At 56.7% G+C, this 19,280-nt stretch overlaps 8 protein-coding genes across 8 annotated transcripts; 4 read left to right on the top strand and 4 right to left on the bottom strand.

The window, feature by feature from the left end:
- Positions 1-109: 109 nt before the first annotated feature.
- EX895_004332 (uncharacterized protein) lies at positions 110-1,330 on the bottom strand (the record flags this gene model as incomplete). The annotated part of the gene is made up of 1 exon (XM_029884927.1): positions 110-1,330. The coding sequence occupies one exon, from the start codon at positions 1,328-1,330 to the stop codon at positions 110-112; it is 1,221 nt and encodes a 406-aa protein (XP_029738677.1).
- Positions 1,331-3,083: 1,753 nt separating this feature from the next.
- EX895_004331 (uncharacterized protein) lies at positions 3,084-5,060 on the top strand (the record flags this gene model as incomplete). The annotated part of the gene is made up of 3 exons (XM_029884926.1): positions 3,084-4,197; positions 4,322-4,624; positions 4,717-5,060. 3 exons carry the CDS (start codon positions 3,084-3,086, stop codon positions 5,058-5,060), a joined length of 1,761 nt encoding a protein of 586 aa, XP_029738676.1.
- Positions 5,061-5,668: 608 nt separating this feature from the next.
- EX895_004330 (uncharacterized protein) lies at positions 5,669-9,040 on the top strand (the record flags this gene model as incomplete). The annotated part of the gene is made up of 1 exon (XM_029884925.1): positions 5,669-9,040. The coding sequence occupies one exon, from the start codon at positions 5,669-5,671 to the stop codon at positions 9,038-9,040; it is 3,372 nt and encodes a 1,123-aa protein (XP_029738675.1).
- Positions 9,041-9,389: 349 nt separating this feature from the next.
- EX895_004329 (uncharacterized protein) lies at positions 9,390-10,022 on the bottom strand (the record flags this gene model as incomplete). The annotated part of the gene is made up of 1 exon (XM_029884924.1): positions 9,390-10,022. The coding sequence occupies one exon, from the start codon at positions 10,020-10,022 to the stop codon at positions 9,390-9,392; it is 633 nt and encodes a 210-aa protein (XP_029738674.1).
- Positions 10,023-12,027: 2,005 nt separating this feature from the next.
- EX895_004328 (uncharacterized protein) lies at positions 12,028-12,881 on the top strand (the record flags this gene model as incomplete). The annotated part of the gene is made up of 5 exons (XM_029884923.1): positions 12,028-12,111; positions 12,210-12,269; positions 12,348-12,440; positions 12,518-12,693; positions 12,773-12,881. 5 exons carry the CDS (start codon positions 12,028-12,030, stop codon positions 12,879-12,881), a joined length of 522 nt encoding a protein of 173 aa, XP_029738673.1.
- A 167-nt stretch (positions 12,882-13,048) lies between these two features.
- Positions 13,049-14,677, bottom strand: EX895_004327 (uncharacterized protein; the record flags this gene model as incomplete). The annotated part of the gene is made up of 1 exon (XM_029884922.1): positions 13,049-14,677. The coding sequence occupies one exon, from the start codon at positions 14,675-14,677 to the stop codon at positions 13,049-13,051; it is 1,629 nt and encodes a 542-aa protein (XP_029738672.1).
- A 740-nt stretch (positions 14,678-15,417) lies between these two features.
- On the top strand, positions 15,418-17,093 carry EX895_004326 (uncharacterized protein; the record flags this gene model as incomplete). Its single annotated transcript, XM_029884921.1, has 5 exons — positions 15,418-15,539; positions 15,638-16,050; positions 16,121-16,277; positions 16,348-16,602; positions 16,673-17,093. 5 exons carry the CDS (start codon positions 15,418-15,420, stop codon positions 17,091-17,093), a joined length of 1,368 nt encoding a protein of 455 aa, XP_029738671.1.
- A 100-nt stretch (positions 17,094-17,193) lies between these two features.
- On the bottom strand, positions 17,194-18,363 carry EX895_004325 (uncharacterized protein; the record flags this gene model as incomplete). Its single annotated transcript, XM_029884920.1, has 1 exon — positions 17,194-18,363. One exon carries the CDS (start codon positions 18,361-18,363, stop codon positions 17,194-17,196), a length of 1,170 nt encoding a protein of 389 aa, XP_029738670.1.
- Positions 18,364-19,280: the final 917 nt, after the last annotated feature.

Genomic DNA, 19,280 nt, shown 5'->3' with positions numbered 1-19,280 from the left:
ATTTTCACGAGTTTCAATGTAATGCATCCAACAGGACTCAGTAGTAACTCTCCCCAACTGCCTGAAACATGAGCATGTAGACGATGACCTCTGTCAAGTCACCCAACGATCAATCCATTTCGTCGTCGACCAAATCATCAGCTACCGCCGCCGGCGCAGATTGCGCATGTGCGGCAGATGTAGTTGTCGCCGAGCCCGCTGGAGCCGAGAGAGGCTTGGGTGGTGCGCCGACGCCCTTGATCTGCGCGGGCTGGTTCTTCTCCGCGCCTGTCGCGCCACCTGCACCTGCCGCGCCCGAGGGTCCACCAAACAAGCTAGCCATCATATCGGACAGCATATTGCCCTGGTTGCGCGGGGCCTGCAACCCGAACCAATCGGCACCGATCTGAGGGATCGCGGCTCGAATGCCGTCTTCCTGCGTCAGCGCCGGTGCTTCGCGTTCGTACTGTCGCACCAGGTTGATCCATGCATTTCTCAGCCAGTCCGGGATGCGTTGTGAAGTAGCGGAGGACGCGGCGGATTCGGAGACGAGTGCGACGGCCATTTGTGAGAAGTTGAGATCGGCGTTTGCCGTGAGGTAGAGCTGCAGTGCGGAAGCGGAGGAGGAGGAGCCGGGGGAGCCGGGGGGCACGTAGGGGCGCGGGTTGGGTGTGACGGGAAGCAGGAGGCTTTTGAGCGATGTGGTGACGGTGGTGAGGTACGCCTGTTGGAAGGCGAGGGCCTGCTTGACTGCGTGGTTGGCGAGCAGCGGGATCGTGGCTCGAAGCGCGAATCGACCGGCTTCGATCCTCTGAATGGCATCCGCAGTTCTCGTCTCGCCTTCCTGTTCTGACGCCTGCTGTGCAAATTGTGCCAGCCAGTCGGCCATCGCCTGCGCGTACGCTTTGGGTGCGCTCTCCACCGCATACGTCTTGTCCGTCTCTACGCAGCTCGCCAAGAAGTGCCCCTCGGCATGTTCAAAGTTGCCTTCCTTCGCATACATCTTTGCGACAAACAGACGCAACAGCGGATCCCCCGTCGAAGCCCCGCTCGCCTTGACGGACCATTTCACCGCTGCATCGACCACCTTTTTGCGCCAAAAGTCCGGAGCTGCTTTGGCAAGGATGTCGGTAATGCGATCGCGCGCCTCCGAGTCGACGGCTTGCTCTTTGATGCCGTACACATCGATCATGTAGACCGCCAAATCACACCCAGATCCCTGTTCGGATTGTGAGAGCAGGTCGAGCGCGCCTTGGTGCAGAGTGGAGATGGCTTCATCGTATTGCTTCTTCTTGACCTGGCGGACCGTTTTGGTGCGGAGCTTCTGGTGAAGCTCGTAGCCGGAGCTCATTGTGTATGCTCTAAGCGCACGAGGGTGAGGCGTGTGTTTAATCGGAGAAGAGCGTGGATGAGGTGAATGGCAGGTATATAGGTTAGCAAGAAGGGAGACTTTCCAACTCTTCCACTAACGCTTCCACGTTGCCGCATTTTGCATGCACGGACAGCGAGAGAGACACACACACGCACACAGAGACTTCCTTCATGCGTTATTTTGCTTGCGCTCTGCAGTGTTCTAGAAAACTTGCTTAGAGAGGCTTCCATTCTTTAAATTGTTTGACCGCGTTTGGCTCACACTGTGACTTTGCCGTGCTTGTTTGACTAAGGCTTAGGTCAGAATTCTTGACTTGCCCCACACCTTTTGCTGGGCTCCTGGCCTATACAAGGCTGCTGAATCGGTCGCATTCACAGTAGACTAGGCATACACTGTTTGTGCACGTCTCTGACAGTGCGGACGTGTGAGCAAAGTGCGAGCAGATGATCTGACTGAACGAGCGATGATCACAGCTGCATTCGTCGTGGTGGGAATGGCAGGAAGGCAGCCCAATCGAGATCTGGGAGCGATAGCAACCCCAACTGGTGATGGTGGGATCGGGACGAGGATCGGTATCAGTATTGGAACCTGGTTAGGGTCGAGTATCGCAGCGTTGTCGTACTTGCAGTCGCGGTGGATGTCAGTAGCAGTGCCGGCCAACCCGAGAAGTTCGGAAGGGCACTCAGAGAAAAAGCACGACATCCGACTCATGTTTTTGCCATTCCGCATAAAAACGGCCAAGTTGGGCGGTGCACGTCAGATTTGGCCCTCGCACGTCAGATAGCGAATATCGACCCTCTATGCCATGTGCCCACCCCTTGCCGGCTGCTTCTTTTGCTGCTTCGCATCATTGTTAGAGGTTCCAATGTTCGTCTTCAGTTGGGGGCATGGGATGTGGATAGCCGTGTATTCCATTTCAGGTGTGCATGGCTTCTACAGGGGGACTTCTATTTCTTCCAGTGCTTTTGCCCGGCCGCCCTCTCGGTGGGTCGCTCCCGTTCTTTGATGGTGACACCTTTCCCTGTGGGGTGTCGGACTGTCGTGATGATGATAGCCTTGGCACCGGCATTCATCCTCTCTCCGTATTCTCGGCACACCCCATCACGATCGGCTAATTTATCGCCCTCACTCTGCACCTGCTACTACGAGCCACGCAACTGCCTTGCGCGATCCCTCTCTCTTTGCCCTGGTCCAGCCCCATCACGCAACAGCAGCTGTCGAGTCCACCATCTCGTTTCAAACTCAATCGCGTGGTAAGTCGAGCTCCGTTCCGCACCTGTTCTACAGTATACGTTAGAAGAGCTGTACCTTGCAAGTCTCCAGTTTTGATCGTGCCTGTGACTGTGAATGGCGAAAGAACCAATTTTCTTCTCCGCCGCCCTATCACAGTTGCCCCATTAAGAAGGTTTCTCTTGGTGTGGCTCTTGTCTTGAAGAATCTTCCTGCCGTTACAGTCTCCTTCTGATCAATCTTCGCGGTCCGGTGTCCGCCCTGACCTCGTGCACAACGGCCACGCAGCAGTTAGTCAGGCACTAGTGCGGTCACATATCGTTAAGCGAGAATCTTCCAATCTCGGCGTCCCTCTTCCTGTAGCCTCCTTCTGGGCGTCCAGCATCTTCTTCTTGTCTTACTGCCCTCGAAAAAGGTTTAAAAGCATTGGGATGGACTTTGGTGAGCCGTTCTTCATCTCTCATCCCTTACACCTCTTCCTTCCCTCATTTCTGTTGCAGCAATGAGTGCTCTCCCGCGCCTTGCTAAGGATGCGCCACCGGTCACCATCAGCGCCCCCATCGCTGCGACTGACATTGTCGAGGCCACTGAACGTCACGGCTCGGTCTCTTCAAGCTATACCGACGAAGACAAGAAGCTTAATCAAGATGTCTCCTGGACGCCGGCGAGTGACAGCCAAACCGAGTCGCTAGCCGACGATAGCTTCGCGCCTCTCAGCCGAAAACACGTCTTCCAGGACGAAAAAGTTGCTGACCATTGGCGTAAGCTTTACGACTCAACCAAGTACGAGAATAGGCACCGCTTCGATCCTTCTTTCGAGTGGACTGTCGAGGAAGAGCAGGCAGTCGTTCGCAAAGTCGATTTCAGGGTCCTCGCCTGGAGTTGGGTCATGTTTATGTCGCTTGACCTCATTCGCAAAAACATCAACCGCGCCATCGCCGACAACTTCTTGAAAGATCTTGGCATGGACCAAAACGACTTCAACAACGGTGGTGTCGTCTTCCTCGCTGCATTCCTCTCCGCAGAGCTGCCCTCCGGCCTCATCTCCAAGAAACTAGGTGCCGACATCTGGGTGCCGATTCAGATTGTTTCTTGGAGTATCATCTCGGCTTCTCAAGCAGCTCTGTCCAACAAGACTGGCTTCTACATCACTCGCGCTCTGCAAGGTCTGGCACAAGGCGGCTTTTTACCGGACCAGATCCTTTATCTCTCGTACTGGTACACTGGAAAGGAGTTGAGCACCCGCTTGAGTTGGTTCTATACCGTCCTGGGATTGAGCCAGATCATCGGTACGCTTCTTGCTGCTGGTTTCCTCGAGCTTCGTGGCCTTAACGGTCTTGCTGGTTGGCGCTATCTATTCGGCTTCGAAGGTCTTATTACTGGTGTGATTGGCATTCTCTCGTTCTACTTGCTCGCTCCCGCGCCTACAAACACCAAGGGACTCTTGAGAGGCAAGAATGGTTGGTTCAACGAACGCGAGGAGAAAATCCTCGTTAACCGCGTTCTTCGCGACGACCCCTCCAAGGGCGACATGAACAACCGAGAGGGGTTGACTCCTCTTGCTGTCTTCAAGGCTTTGGGTGAGAAGGATCTCTGGCCCGTCTATCTCCTTGGTAGTAAGTATTCGCCGTGCATTAGTCGGTCCCTTCTTCATTGATGTCTGACAATTTTCTCCCGTTCTGTACGACGTTGTACCATGCGGCGTTCGTCTTCCTCCCCTTGTTTCAACGTTGTCGACAGTCATCGTTTTCATCCCTTACTCTCCTCCGCAGACGTACCTCTCGCTCATCCTCAAGCAGCTGGGATACAGCACGTTGAAGTCCAACTTGCTCGCTATTCCTTCGCAGTTCTTCTTCGCTCTCAACACGATCCCCTACGCATGGCTTTCGTCGAAGCTCAACGAGAGAAGTTTTCTCGCCTCGCTGTCCAACGTGTGGAACCTTGCTTTCCTGATACCGCTGTACCTGCTCAAGGAGAGCTCGGCAAGCCACTACAACTGGATTCGTTACGGCTTGATCACCGCGCTCACCTCAGTCCCATACTGTAAGTGCTTATCATACACACTCGCCACGTATCTGAACAACGAGCTGACCAACTTTGTTCCCTCCGGATATCGCGTATTGTCTCTGTCTCAGGTCACCCGTTCCTCATTGGCTGGGTATCACAGAACTCGCAATCGGTGCGCAACCGTGCCGTCTCGCTCTGCCTGTACAACATGTCGGTGCAAGTCGGCTCGATCCTCTCGACTCGAATCTACACCAACGGTGACAAGCCTTACTACCGCAAGGGCAATCTGGCTCTTATCTCTCTCGCCGCCTTCTCCATCGTCCTCTGCTGGCTGGTCAAGCTGTACTACATCCAACGAAACAAGCAGAAGCGCCGCGCTTGGGACAGCCTCAGCGCTGACGAGCAGCTGCAGTACAAGCTCACCACCAAGGATCAGGGCGCCAAGAGGCTGGATGTTTTCTTTGTACACTAGATGCAAGATCCAGCGCTCGGGCGTTGTATGACTGCTCTCTTATATTGCAAAGGAGGTTTGGAATGACAAATGTATATGTAGAACGGAGGTCTTGACCGTCAGTGCTCTTGTGTTGATATATATCCTGACGATCCGGAGCTGTCTCGAAGGCTTGCCGCCAAGGCTGTTTTATTGTGCCACTGTCAGATCCACTGGCTTTGCACGCAACCAGGGTTTCACTGGACCCTGATCGTCTGTTCCGCCCAACTTCGGCAGCATCCGAGAGTGGAGGTTTTTTCACTTGTTGGATGTGTGATTTCAGAAAGGCGTGTTCTGAAAGGAAGGTCGCAAAGTGTTGTTCTGTTCCTGTGTTGTCAGTTTGCTTTCTTGCTGTTTTCCCTCTCATCGCAACATCCGACCAGCTTCATCTTTTCTCTTCATCTTCGGTCGCCTCCTCGTCTACACACAAGCGCCACAACTGTCACAGGGCCTCTGTGGCGAAGAAAGTGTCGTGCACTACCCGGTCGCTTCGCAGGTCCGGGTCGAACCGACTGAGCCCTGCCTTTCACAGCGTCTTGGCCTACATCAACACCACTTTCACGTCGCGCCTCTCGACAATTAAGAACAGCATGGCAGACCCAAAAGCATCGCTCGTGCAGGTACTTGCTCTTGCATCGTCTTCTGACCCAGCGCTGCTCTCCAGGGCAAATTCTCAGCTCGAAGAGTGGGAGAAGGATCCCAACTTTTGGCTTGTTCTTCTCCAGATCGCCTTTGACACCGAGCTGCACCTGCCATCCTCATCTACACCGTCGATACAAGACCAGCGCGATTCGATCCGCATCCTGGCCATCATCCGATTCAAAAATGGCATCGACAAGTTTTGGCGGAGTCGCGTCATGGCTCGCGTCACCGTCACCATCCCAGCAGAGACCAAGCAGGCGATACGCAACACCTTGTTCCAATGTCTGCGTGAACCCAATCGAACCATCGCACTGCAAGCTTCCGTCGCAATTTCTCGCGTAGCACGTCTCGACTACCCTCGCGACTGGCCAGACCTCTTCACCACTCTCCAGCAAGCCATGGTCCAAGCGCATGCAGCTCTCGCGTCGCTTGGACCACCACCGCAGTTTGACCAGCCCGAGAGTCCTGAAACCGCCAATGCGCGTCTCCTCAACACGACTGTGCTCATGCGTGCAGCTGACGTCTGTTCAAAGACGCTCAAGGAGCTCGAATCCGTGCGCGTCCTTGCCGGCAAGATGCGCATGACCGAGCTCTCACGCGAGCTGCTCCCCGTACTTCACCCCATCTTTCAGCAATACTTTTCAGAAGTCTTTTCGCTCGGTTCTCAGGACGACCTCGCTACCCTTTCGGCATGGTCCAACACCACATTGCGTGCCGAGCAGGTGCGCACAAGCCATCTCTTGCTCAAGGCTATTTCGCGCCTTGCCGTCGCAGATATCGGCATGATCTCGCAGTCCAGCACCTCGCAGGGCGGAAGCTCGGCCAACATGGCACAGGCCTTTTTCCGTTCCACTCCCCACTGTCTGCAAACCCTCAAAGACACCCGACTTGCTTACCTGCGCTTACTACGTAGCTCGCAGGCTTCCTCCATCTCATCCTCCGTTTCAGCATCTCTGGTCACCGCGCTCACAAAGCATCTCTATTCCTTTGGCAAATTCTTCCTTTCGCTGGTCCAGAAAGACAACGGAAAAGCCGCCTTCTGGCAAGGATGGTCAGAAGTGGTCGCATGGTACTGGGTCCAGGCCAAGGACGTCACCGATGAGAGCCTCTCTGTTCCGCGCGATGAATATGCAAACCACTCTGCCGTCATCGACTACCCGCCACGCTTCGTCGTGCAAGCTCTCGTGCTCCTCAAGTATTCGCTTGCACAGTGGAAAGGTAATCGCGCCGAGGGCGGTTTTTTCCTCACTCGTGACTTCGCCCAAGAAGCTGCCGACGTTCTCGCAGGTCGACTCATGCGCCTCAATGCCGACGACCTCGAAAGGTGGCAGGCCGACCCGGAAGAATGGGCCGTTGGCGAGGAGCAGGAAAACTACGAACTCGACATCCGTCCCGCAGCAGAGCGCGCACTCATGGTCTTGGCGCAGCACACCAAGCCCGTTGGCTTTGTCGGTCAGCACTTGTGGCAGCGCTTCGAGTCGAGCTCGAAACTATCCATCGACAACCTTGACGATATCCTCGCGCGTGATGCCATCTATGCAGCAGTGGGTCGATGCCGTGATCACCTCAGCCCGGCTGGGGAAGACGACGATCGACCTAGCATGGACGTGCTGATGGGTCAGGCTATTGCTACCAAGCTCGTCCCCGAAGCGCGTCTTGGTAGTGTCTCTTCGCCCATGTGGGTTGTTATCCGTCGCAGGATCGCGTGGCTGCTGTGGGAGTGGTCTGAGCAGGTTCCGAGAGAATCACGCCTCGACGTGTATGCCCTTCTCGTCGAATTGCTCGAGGATGTCCCAGAGCAGACGGACGTAGCTGTGCGCCTTGCTGGAGCTCGATCCATCTCCGCCATTGCAGACGCACTTGAGTTTGATGCAGATGGCTTCGAACCTTTCCTCCCCAAGGCGCTGCGCAACCTGGCAACACTGGCTGCTGCCTCAGACCTCCACGAGATGGAGTCGATCAAGGTCTGTACCGATGCCCTCTCCATTCTTATCGAGCGCATGGGTCCCCGTATCGCTCCTCACGCAGACGCGCTCGTCGACCTCGTGCCCATGCTTTGGCAGCAAGAAGATCCCGACTGCAAGGCTCGTCCCTCGATCATTGTGTTTATCTCCAAGGTGTTGCGAGCTATCGAGATGCTTCCCGCGACGGGAACTAGCGGCGCTCTCATGCAAAAGGTGCACCACATGGTCTCGCCCATAGTGCGCGATTCGCTCAATCCCAAGGTGTCGCATTTGCTCGCAAAGGATGCCATCTCGATGCTCTGGATCCGAGCACTCCATTCGACGCCAACCATGACGCAGCCGCTGTTTGAGCTGCTCGATCTTGCCAAGGACCTGGTGGTGCAGCCTGACTACTGCGTCGAGATGTGTCGCGTGATCGAGGAGATTTCGATGCTCAACCCGCTCGAAATGCTTCAGACCTACGGTAACGACCTGCTCACCGCATTTGGACAGATCATCGCAGATCCTTCCAACCCCATGGTGCTCGCACCCATCTCGGCGCTCGACACGCTGGTCCAGGCATTGGTCGCGCTGCCCAATTGGACCGAGGTGCGTGGGATGTGGATCAGCGCGCTCCAATCTACCCGACTCGCGGCTGCTCTCGTCGGATCACTGCTCCATTTTGAGGATGCCACCTTGATCGCCACCCACTTTGTCGCGCTGCTCTGCCGCATCGCCTACCACTGCCCGCAGGACTCGTTCATCCGTCTCGTATCCAGCGCCTGGAACGAGATGGCCCACGAAAAGTATCCCACGCCGGCATCCGTCTGGCAGCCTCTGCTCAAGTTCATCTGCACCCGCTTTGAGAACATGGCTTCCACGCGGAAGCGACGAGTCACGGCTCTCGGTCTTGCTTCCATCCTCGACTCAGCAGTCGTGCATTTCGAACAGCAACAGCAACAGCAACAGCAGCAGTCGTCTTCGAGCCCAACTGACACTGTGCAAGAAGTTGTGGCGTGCACACCGGAGATGATCGCACTGTGGTCCGAGATGCTGGCCGAGATCAATGAGTCGCGCCCGCTGGACACAGGCAAGTACCTGCGGCCGACGTCGCCGATTGCGTCGATGGAGCTCGCTGATGCGTTCTTCGACGACGACGATGCAGCTGGCGATGGCGGTTGGCTGCAGGATATCTCGCCTGGTGCAGCACGGGCCCAGAGGGTGGCAGTTGCGGACGGGACTTTGACCGTGGCGATCAACGAGCATGTGCGCAGCGTGCTCTCGCATGCACATGCGAACTATCCCGGCTTCACGCCCATTTTGCAGAGCATGGATCCGCTCATTGTCAACATGTTTGAGAAGGACCTGATGGGGTGATCTGATAATTTTAGCTTTTTGCCTGGCTGGTTCAATGCGAGAGTTCTCTCTCGAGCGTGTGGTGTGAGCGATGGCCAACAGTATGAGTACTTCGGCTGCGGTTCTGAGCTGCGGTCGGGAGGCTGATCGGAGCCTTCGTGTCAGGTTGCGGATGCCGGTGCGCAGAACAAGGGGCACAGTGTCCGAGTCTGCAAGTAAGGGACAGCGGGACAGCGGGACATTCACACACAGATTCTGAGCGCTCGAGGTCAAACTGACAAAGTAACGTTAGCATTTCGACGAAGCAACACGGGACGCGGTGCAGCGCCTGGTCTACTCGCCCGAACCGCCCACGTGGCGCGGCTGGCAGTCAAATGATACCCTCAGCGCGCAGCATCTGCACATACTGGAACGCAATGCGACGGCCCCTCTCGATGCCAGACCAGCCGTCCTGTTCCGCACTGCTCTCTGCATGCGCATCGTCCGACCGAAGACCTTGAAAAAGAAGCTGCACCGTCGTGTCTTCCTTCTTCACCTCTGCTGCTGGTGGATTCGCTGCTGCTGCGGCAGTGGCCGCGTTGGTCAGGTTGGACCCAGACGAAGCGCGTTTGGTGGTCGACAACCACACGGGAGCACCGAGGGGACGGTCGTCGTCCTCGTCATCGTCCTCGTCCTCGTCCACTTGCTGCATCGTCACAGCTGTGCCCGTCAGCCCGCCGGCGCCCGGCACTGCGTTCGTGCCAGAGATGAGCGTCCCCTCGGCTTCCGAGTCGGATGAAGAGAGCTGTGCGTCACTGTCGTCGTGCTCCTCATCGCGGTTGGTGCGTGTCGTTGCGGCTGGTCCCACTTCGTCGTCTGACCCGAACGTGTGCCATGCGTACGCGTCCCCTTCTGCACTCGCCTCCTTCGTGCCGTGACTGGCAACGCTTTCGCTCTGCTCGGCGGCCGCAGTTGCAGCCGCGTTCTTGCGCTGCCGGCGCACCGCGCGTGCCGATACCCGCATCTGCTGCGATCGTTTCGCGATCCGTTTGCGCCAGCTCTCGCCCGACCGGGGCACCACTTCTTCCCACAGCTGGTCCGAAACTACCGGGATGTTGAAGTTGCGGTTCGGAGGTGCGGCTGCAGTGCCAGCACCCGCGCCGATCGTGTAGGTGAACGCAGACCCGCTCGTGGCCGCTCCCGCAGCAGCAGCAGCAGCAGCAGCATTGCCATTTACTGCAGGCACAGCCCCCGGAGTGGCATGGTTGCCGCGCGGAGTTGCGCTGCCGGCTCTCGACGGAGCTGCAGTACCGCGCAACGCGTTGATGTTTGCCAACCCGGGCGCAGGCATCGGCGCAGCAGGCGGCGGCACGGGCACAAGACCAGGCGGGAAGAGCGAGTGCAAAAAGTCATGCATAAACTTGGACGTAGGCAGCAGCGTAGAGGCGGGCAGAAACTCGGCTTCGACAATCGCGCCCGCACTACGACCGCCCCCGCCCATCACGCTGCCCACCCTAACGCGCCAGTCCACGCCTGCACCGCCCGAACCGCTGCCGCCGTTTGCCCTCGAAAGCAGTGCCGCATCGTCCGTGGTCGAAACAGACGCCAGAGCGGGAGAGATGCCGGACAGTGCGTTGAGGCTTTGGCTGTTGATCTCGAGCACTAGGCCTTCGATGGATACGGCAGCACCGCGCGGCACCCAGGCACCAGGACCTGCTGTGCCGACGGGAGCCCCGTGCGGGGGAGGCAGGTTGAGACCGGTAAGCATGGCAGACATGGAAGATGTGAGTGCTGAAACAGTGTAGCGTGTGTGCGAAGGGAGACGCAATTGGGGCCGGGGTCCGGTGGCCTCGATTGTTTCTGGTTCGATGCTGTCGGCTGCATTCGGCCGTATCTCTGCCTGTTGCTCCCCAGTATCCGTGCTTGTAGATCCCGTAGCAGCGGTAGACTGTGTGTTCGGTAGAACCGTGCCTTCCACCGAACTCGGAGCGGCCGCGTCCACATCCATGGGTTCTGCTTTGTCCTTCTCGCTTTCGTCGACCTGGACCGCAGCTTCCTCGGCAGACCCGGTCTTGCCCCCGTCCGTTTCGGCTTTTGCGCTCTCGGCCATCACCGCACCCTCAGACTCCTTCAACGCCTTTTCCGCCTCCTTTTGCGCCTCTTGCTCTCGCCTAGCTTGGATCTCCCGTCGTTTTTGCTTCTTCCACTTCTTGGTCGACACCTCCCAGTCGCGCCACACTTTTGCACGAGATGACCTGCCCGTGTCTTCCACGATGATAAACACCACACCAGGGTGTTCGGACAGCCACACTTGCCACATTGTCCTCGGCTTGGTCAGTGGAGGTGCGCCAGATGCCGACGATCCCTGCGCTCCTGCGCTCGAGGTCGCCGCATTGCTAAGCGAGCCGACTTGATTAGATGAGCCCGACGCAGAGCCCAGGTTCGAAGAGGTGTTCGCAGAAGCGTCGTCAGATGGTATTGGTGAGAACGAAGAGTCGTACTGATTGGCGGGAGGCCACGCGTTGGTAGGGACAGGAACGGCGCGAAAGGAGCGGATGGTGATGCTCCAGCGTGCGACGACCTTCGCGTTCGAGGTGTGCTGCAGATGGTTGAAGAGCGGGAGTATCGACTGGGCACCCAGCGAGGGAAGCCTTGCGGTGCTCGAGACGCCCATGATTGAAAAAGCGGTGTGCGTTGCTTTGGTCGATACCAAGGTTGCAAGACGAGAGAGAGAGAGAGAGAGCGGGTGAAGATCAGCAGGAAGAAGCGCGAAATGCCCGTGCGGATCTTTGGAACGGTGGAGCTTCACATCCGTGTCCCGAAAATTGCAATCTGTCCAACATAGCCGCGGAGGAACATGTCGAGGTGGGGGGCAAGAAGGTGGAAGCGAGCGGGCAAGCACAGAGGATCCATGGATCTTCTTGCAGTCCATGATTCCTCCTCCACCACATAGACGCTCGCTTCCTTGCACTCTTCCAAAAATTCTCCCGCATTGCACTAGATAGACCTAATCTGCATTGTTCCCAACCATGTCGCCTCTCGTCGCTTCGTCCGACAAGCAATTTGTGATTCGCACGGGGACCAAAGACGACTGCCCTGCTATCCTCGACTTTGTACGTCCGTTCTACGATGTTAACAGGATTTACAACCTTAGAGACAATGTGCTGACCGAATTATGCTTCCTTCAACTTTATTGCTTCTGACTCTGTAGATCAAGCAGCTCGCGGAGTACGAAAAGGAGCCGGATGCCGTCAAGGCCACCGTCGAAACCGTAAGCCGCCGTTTCAGCTCAACATGAGCTTCGCGTTGTGCCTCGACGCTGATCGTTTCGCTTTGCATGGATATACAGCTGGAGGAAAATGTGTTCAACAAGGGATATGCAGAAGTCTTGATCGCCGAACAGCACCAGAACTCCTCGGTTACCCCAGTAGGAATGGCACTTGTAAGTCGACTGTCCGCTTGCAATCATGTCGTTGTCGTCCAGGAGCTGACCACGGCCTGTGCGCCTCTCTCACACAGTACTTTTACTCGTTCTCGACCTGGACCTCCAAGCCGTCGCTGTACCTGGAGGATCTGTACGTGATCCCGACCTTGCGCAACAAGGGCGTTGGCAAGCTCCTGTTCAAGGCGCTCGGTCAGGTGGCTCAGCAAAAGGAATGCGCCCGAATGGACTGGTCCGTCCTCACCTGGAACGCGTAAGTGCCCCCCTTTCTCCATCACGGCTCGAATCGACGACAGCTGACAAAGGTCCTGGTTTGCGTTTCTGTGTCTTAGGCCGTCGATCGCGTTCTACACCAAGGTTCTTGGCGCCAAACCCATGGACGAATGGAAGGGTATGCGTCTCGAAGAACAGGGTATCCAGAACCTCGCCACCCTCATCTAAAAGCATTGCCTGCCGCTGCAGCGCCGGCTAGTTTCATCGATCCAAAGGTCGGTATTAACTTCAAAGAACTCAATGGAGTGATCACTACGCACTCGTTTCTCTGTGGTAATGAAAATGTGTTTTCGACATTGACCGCACGTCGTAGCTGGCACCGGGGACAGACGACTCTAGAACCTCGTCGCGGGAGCATTCTCGACCGACGAGATGGGAACCTTGTGACCGACCAACTCGCGGATGTCCTTCACAGCGTACCGGATCATGGTCGGGCGTTCCAAGCTGAGACCCCAGCCAAGCACATTAACGCCCTCTGGCAGGCCCATGGGTCTCAACATCTCTGGGCGGAACATGCCCGAGTTTCCGACCTCGACCCACTTCTTGAGGCCCTGGTGGTACGAGAAGATCTCAAGCGACGGCTCGGTGTACGGGTTGTAAGCCGGCTTGAAGCGCAGGTTTGTGACGCCCATCTTCTTGAAGAAGACCTCCATGAAGCCGATCAAGTCTCCGAGGGTGATGTTGTAGTCGGCGACCACACCCTCAACCTGGTGGAACTCGGCCAAGTGGGTCGCATCCACGGCTTCGTTGCGGAAGACGCGGTCGATGGAGAAGAGCTTTGCGGGCTTGAAGCCGCCCGGTTGGTTGGCGAGCTTGTAGAGCATCGCAGACGAGACAGCGGTGGTGTGGGTTCGGAGCACGAGCTTCTCGGTGACTTGGCGGTCAAAGGGGTATCGGTAGCCAACGGAGCCGAATCCTCCCTCCTGGTGAACTTGTGTGACGCGCTTGAGGTAGTCCTCTGGAATGTGCTTGGCGTACGGCGGGTCCTTGATGAAGAACGTGTCCTGCACGTCTCTCGCCGGGTGCTGCTGCGGCACGAACAGCGAGTCGAAACACCAGAAGGATGACTCGACGAATCGGTCGGTGGCCATCTCGGTGAAACCCATCTCGAAGAAGATGTTGCGGAACTCTTCCCTCACCTTCAACAGGGGATGCAACGCTCCCGATGTGGGAACAGCACCTTCGGCGTTGAAGTTATACTTCTTGAAAGGCGCCTGCTTCCACGAACCGGATTGAAGCATGTCAAAGGTGAGGTCCGTTTCGAGCTTCTGTACGGTGAGCGAGAACTGGGAACCCTTTGCGATGGAGAAATAAACCAACTTGCGCGTTGCTACCAGCTTGCGCTTACGCAGCTCGGCGAGCTTCTTGTCGGCAGCCGCAGCGCTTTCTGCGGCGAGAGTGCCTGTCTTGAGCACCTCGGCGATCTGCTCCTGAATCTCGTCGCGCAGCTCAGCGTCCGACTTGCCCAGTGTTGCCTCGGTCCTGCCAAAGGTGCCGTCGGGAAGCTTCTTGGCCCACTTGTTGCGGAAAGCGTTGCTCTGGCCATTTTTGAGCGTGTCAGCACCCAACAGCTGCTTGAGTTCGTCCATCGACTTGCCGACGCCCTCCTGGTCAGGAAGCGCCTTGACGAGACGAATCTCTGGCGAGCCATTCTGCAACAAGACAAAGCCATCGGGAAGTGGAGCAGAGGTGGTCTCTTCGAGCTTGTCCATCACCACCATCTCTTTGCTGAGCAGCGACTTGAGCACATCGGAAAGCGCGAGCTGCCATCGTGCACGCTCCTTGAACACGGCCTCGTTGGCCTCGGATTGCTTGACTGGGTCGGCCTGCTGGTCTGCTGCCGCTGTCGAGACTTCCGGTGCGATCAGACGAGTGTCGGCGATCTTGCCGCTGGGGGCTGCGTCAAGGGCGGCGAGCACTGCCTCTGCGGTCGGCTCGCCCGTGAGCTTTTGTGGTGCCGACATTGCGATCTCTGCGTTGTTGCCGCTAAAATGGGAATTGGATTGTGGGCGGATGATTCTAGTGCGTTGCGTGTCTGGCCTGAGTCGGAAGCGCCGCTGTGACTTCAAAGAGCTGAGTGCTGTGCAGCGTTGGCCTCTGTGTTGGATCTGCTGGATGTGCGGTAGTGGTGGTGATGCGGGAGAGCTTCGATGATAGTGAGATGTCGTAGGATGAATGGTATGCAGATTGCGCATGCGCTTTCTTCCAGAGCTTGATTGCAGAGCACTTTTCCACTTTTGCCTTTTTTGAGTCACAGAGCGAGCAATTCGTGCGAAAGTGCAAGTCACGTGTCATTCCCTTGCAGGTCTAACAAATTCAGTTCCAGAGAATTTCTGCTGCGCTCACAGGCCGATGCCGCTCCGAGTCTCTATGGATCGTTCGTATAGAAGCACGCATGAACTGTCGTGCCCGCCTCGAGACGCTGTTGGGGACGAGAATCTTATTTACCTACTAGCATGCAGACCCAGATGAAGCTGAAGCTTGTGTCGACTTCGACGCCGATTTCAATGAGCTTTTCCACTGTCCTCATCGTGTCCGATTGTGAGTGATCTGCGCACAAAGCAAGACGCCTTTCCCTGTGATGCGCACCATTTCTCGCTCTGACGGCTGCTCTTCCTTTGATGACAGTGCAAGAAGATCTTTTCCCACCACCACCTCCTCCTCCTCCTCCTCCTCCCACGTCGTGCCAGAACCAAGAACAAAGATGCATCTAAAGCTGGCGTACGACACGTTCTCTCCCGCGGTAAGCCCGCCGTGTGCGTCTTCGCTCGCTTGGACATCCGCTTTGGTCGGAGGGATCACCATTCGCGATGACGACCTTGCAGCGTGAGTACAGACACCAGCTCGTTCCACTCCACTAGTCTTTCACCCATCATCTGACCACTGCTGCCCACCCTCTCTGCACACCGGCCTCTTTCCTTCAGAAGCATGGTGCTGTTCTTCGTCCTGCTCGTCTTTCTCATCGTCGGCCTCCTGCGCACCTACCAAGGAAGACACCTTCTGGACGTCCTTATCGTCTTTGCCCCGACGCTCAGCTTCGTCTTCTGCCTCACCGCCTGGTCCGCTCTGCGCGCTCACCTCTCCCACTCTCTGCATGCCTCTTCGTTAGACGCGCTATTGGCCCAGGCGAACTTGTCAGAGCTCGTAGCCGCGAATGGACTGGTGAGTTGTTCGCCAATGTTGTTGTGCGAGACGATATTTCAGGTGTTCGGGCTACTGGCGAAGCGGATTGCACCGAGAGGACGCAAGTGGGTCCAATATACAAGTTATGTTGCTCGGCTGGCGAATGCGATTGCGCTCGTCATGGGGGTTGTGGCTGCATGTGATTTCGCTTCCTGTAAGTCCGAGCTCGGCTTCACTAGTTGGTATGTGTGCTGACTTGCCCGTCTTTCTTTGTTGATGGACAGACTTGACCGCATGGCTGGACCAGATCAAATTGGTGTCCTTTGTTTCGGACCGCGGCGTTCAAGGCTGCAGCACAAACGTGCTCGGAAGAGACTTGACACTTTTGCCCCTGATGGCGGATGGGCTGGAGCTCGTCGTCCTGTTCGTTTTGACCGTACTGTAGGTGTCGACCTGGCATGATTCAACGTTCGGTTGCATATGCTGACGGCTTCCCTCTAAGGCCGCACAGTACTATTTGCCTGTGTTTGCGCTACCGCTTAGCAACAGGTGTCGTATTCCACGTCGTCGCGATCATTTCCTGTCTGGAACTGCACTTCACCTGGAAATGCGTGCGTGACTGGTCCGCGGTGCAAAACTACCTCAACGGTCAATGGACCAAGTCCGAAGCAACACTGGACGCAAAGTTGGGAGACCTCGCCAAGCGCATCCGACACGGAGCCGATGACGCAACGCTCTTCTACCTGCTCGGAATGGTTCCGCTTGTGTAAGTTCACGCTTCAACCACCTTCACGTAGACGCAATCGCTGATCGATGAGCATTCTCCCATCGCACAGACTAGCAATGGTGCTGATCTACACGCTCGACCTCACCTCGTATACCAACCCACCACCCACGCCCGCCGAGGCGCATGATCACCTTTCTACTCAATTCCATCTGGTTCTCGACCCGACCTCGCCACGGATCGAATTGCTGTCAACTTCCAAGAACGCAACTCAAGCAGCCGCAAAAGGAGGCAGCGGCGGTGACGGCAAGAAGGACGCTGCTGGTGGCAAAGGCGGTGGAAAGCCCAAAGAAGGTGGTGCCAAGGCAGGCGAGATGTACGTGGTCAAGCGGGGTTGGTTTGGCGGATGGAGCGTGCAGCCTGCTCATCGCGATGGCGGATGGGCAGCCAAGGCTAAAAAGCGTGCGCAGCGTGGTGCTCAGAGCTGGGTGCTTGGATGGTCTTCCGAAAGAAACGGTGCACCTGCTGGATAGATCACTACGACAACCCTCGCAAAAACACAAGCAAAACCACGACGTTGTCGAAATGAAAAGCATTGCAATCGTGGTCAACGCTGGTATGATATATAAGAAACTAGCGGAAGTACTCGGCGCGACGAGCGTTGATCCCGTACTCGCCCAACGCAGCGGACAGGTCGTCCATGGTCAGCACTGTCCTTGAACGATCCCTCGCACCAGCAGGAAGACCCGCACCTGCAGCACCGCCAGCCGCAGCGCCTCCCGCACCCGCTCCACCCGCTGCTACCTGGCCACGCGGACGCCCTCCCGGACCAGCGTTAGTACGGATACGGGCATACTGGAACGCGTCCGCCGCGATGTCACTAACAAACTTCTCTGCCGCCAAAGACAAGAGTCTCTTGAGTCGTACATCGTGGCATTCGAAGCCGACCTTTTCCAGGTAAAAGTCGGTGACCTGGTCGGGTATCAAAGGTGTGTATCCGTCGAGCAGCTGCATGAACTCCGCGAGCGTGCGGTCTTTTCTAGATTCCTCTTCCTCTCGGCGCGAGAGCGCTGGAGCTTGCGATGACGAGGAGGAGGCAACTGCGGCAGCAGCGGCGGCTGATGAGGAAGATGCGGCCGCCTGTCCCTCAGATACGCCGACAGAAGTGGACGGCATGGGCTCATCGTTGTCTTGAGAAACCGCACCGGCAGCAGCGGGGGTGGAGGTGGTAGCTTGTGTCGGTGTGGCGGCTCCAGATCGCGTACCATCCAGCCCTCGCCTCGAGACGTACTTGGAGAGATCCTCTTGTGTCGCTACACCAAGGACAAACGCCCTACCCGGGTCCGTGATAAATGCAAAAGGATGGGACTGCAAGAACACCTCGAGCTCGGCGAGACCCGTGTCCGGTGTGATGACCGTGTAAGTAGCTGCCGTTGCACCAGCAGAAGGCGAAGCCGCAGATGCCCCGCTGGAAAACTTGGTCATGATCGTAGCCACCGACTTGTCGCTATTACCGCTCTTGAGCTGTTCTTCGAGGCGGTCCTTCTGAACATATCCGAGCAATTTGCGGTTCTTGTCGCTGACCAGAGGCAATTGCGAGTAGTCATGGTCGAGAGCGACACGCAGGGCAGATGCGATGGAGGTGGAACGCGGCACCGAGATAGCAGGAGGCACCTGAAGATCCTCGACGGTTGCGCCTCTGTACTTTGCGACGAGCGATGCGGACGGCGCGGGTGGCTCACCGACGCGAGCCGACCGGGGACCCGAGATGGGAGCAGTGACCGAGGGAGAAGCGCTCGACATGTTGTGATGCTGTTCTGATGGAGTGTCGAGGATGCGAGAGAGAGAGAGAGAGAGAGAGAGAGATATTCGAGGAGATGAAGAGACGAAGAGACGAAGAGAAAGCGGAAATGCAAATGAGAAGTAACACGCGCCGCCTGCTTTCTCCTGCAGCTTGCTTGCCACGTCCCAAGCGCAACCTCAAGACGGCTTTGGCGGTGGTGATCGACTCTGCAGTGGTAAATTGTGCAAATTCAGTGGAACATCACGAGGAAATTTGCTCTTCGTCGGGTCTCGGATTTTTCCCAGCTTTTGTTGCTGTGAGAAGAAAAGATTGTCGTGGACGGGTCCACCGCCTTTCTTCTTCTCTCTAACTCATTGACGTTCTCGTATTGTGGGAACAAGGGGCCAAAACACCTACCTCTTGCTCCTCTATCTCGACGAACCAGATCCGCACCTTCTGGCGCAGCAGAGCAGGTCTTCTCGTGTTCTTGCACCTCACCCTTCACGGGACTTTCAAGGCGCAGGAACAGGACTTTGCTCGCACATTCCTTCCAGCCGTCATCGCACCCTTTCCGGTATCAGCGGCCGTCGTTATCTGTCAGCTGTATGTTTTGTATCGTATCTTCCCTTTCGGTAACGCAATTCTGCCTCGTTGTCTTGTGTGCTCCTGGTCTGTTGCTCGCTTCTGGTCTGGCATCACAAGGAAAGTGGTACATTTGTCCAGTGGCAGCAAACGTATATGAGGCAGTGGGGCTGCGATAGCCTCTGAGCAAAGACCTGCGACCCATATGTGTGAGGCATTACCTTGTTCGTGCCGTCGAACATCAAGTCTCTGGTCTGTGTCTCTCGCGCAAAGATGCGGGCGGCGCGGTAAACCTGGTGTAGGGTTCGGATTTTACTTTGCTGTTAGATTTGGAATCCCGATGCACGGTGCAGCA

The sequence above is a fragment of the Sporisorium graminicola genome, chromosome SGRAM_3 (assembly GCF_005498985.1).
Source record: "Sporisorium graminicola strain CBS 10092 chromosome SGRAM_3, whole genome shotgun sequence".
Taxonomy (NCBI): Eukaryota; Fungi; Basidiomycota; class Ustilaginomycetes; order Ustilaginales; family Ustilaginaceae; genus Sporisorium; species Sporisorium graminicola.
Note: the sequence above shows the minus strand (reverse complement) of the source record. Positions and strands in the feature narration are given on the sequence as shown.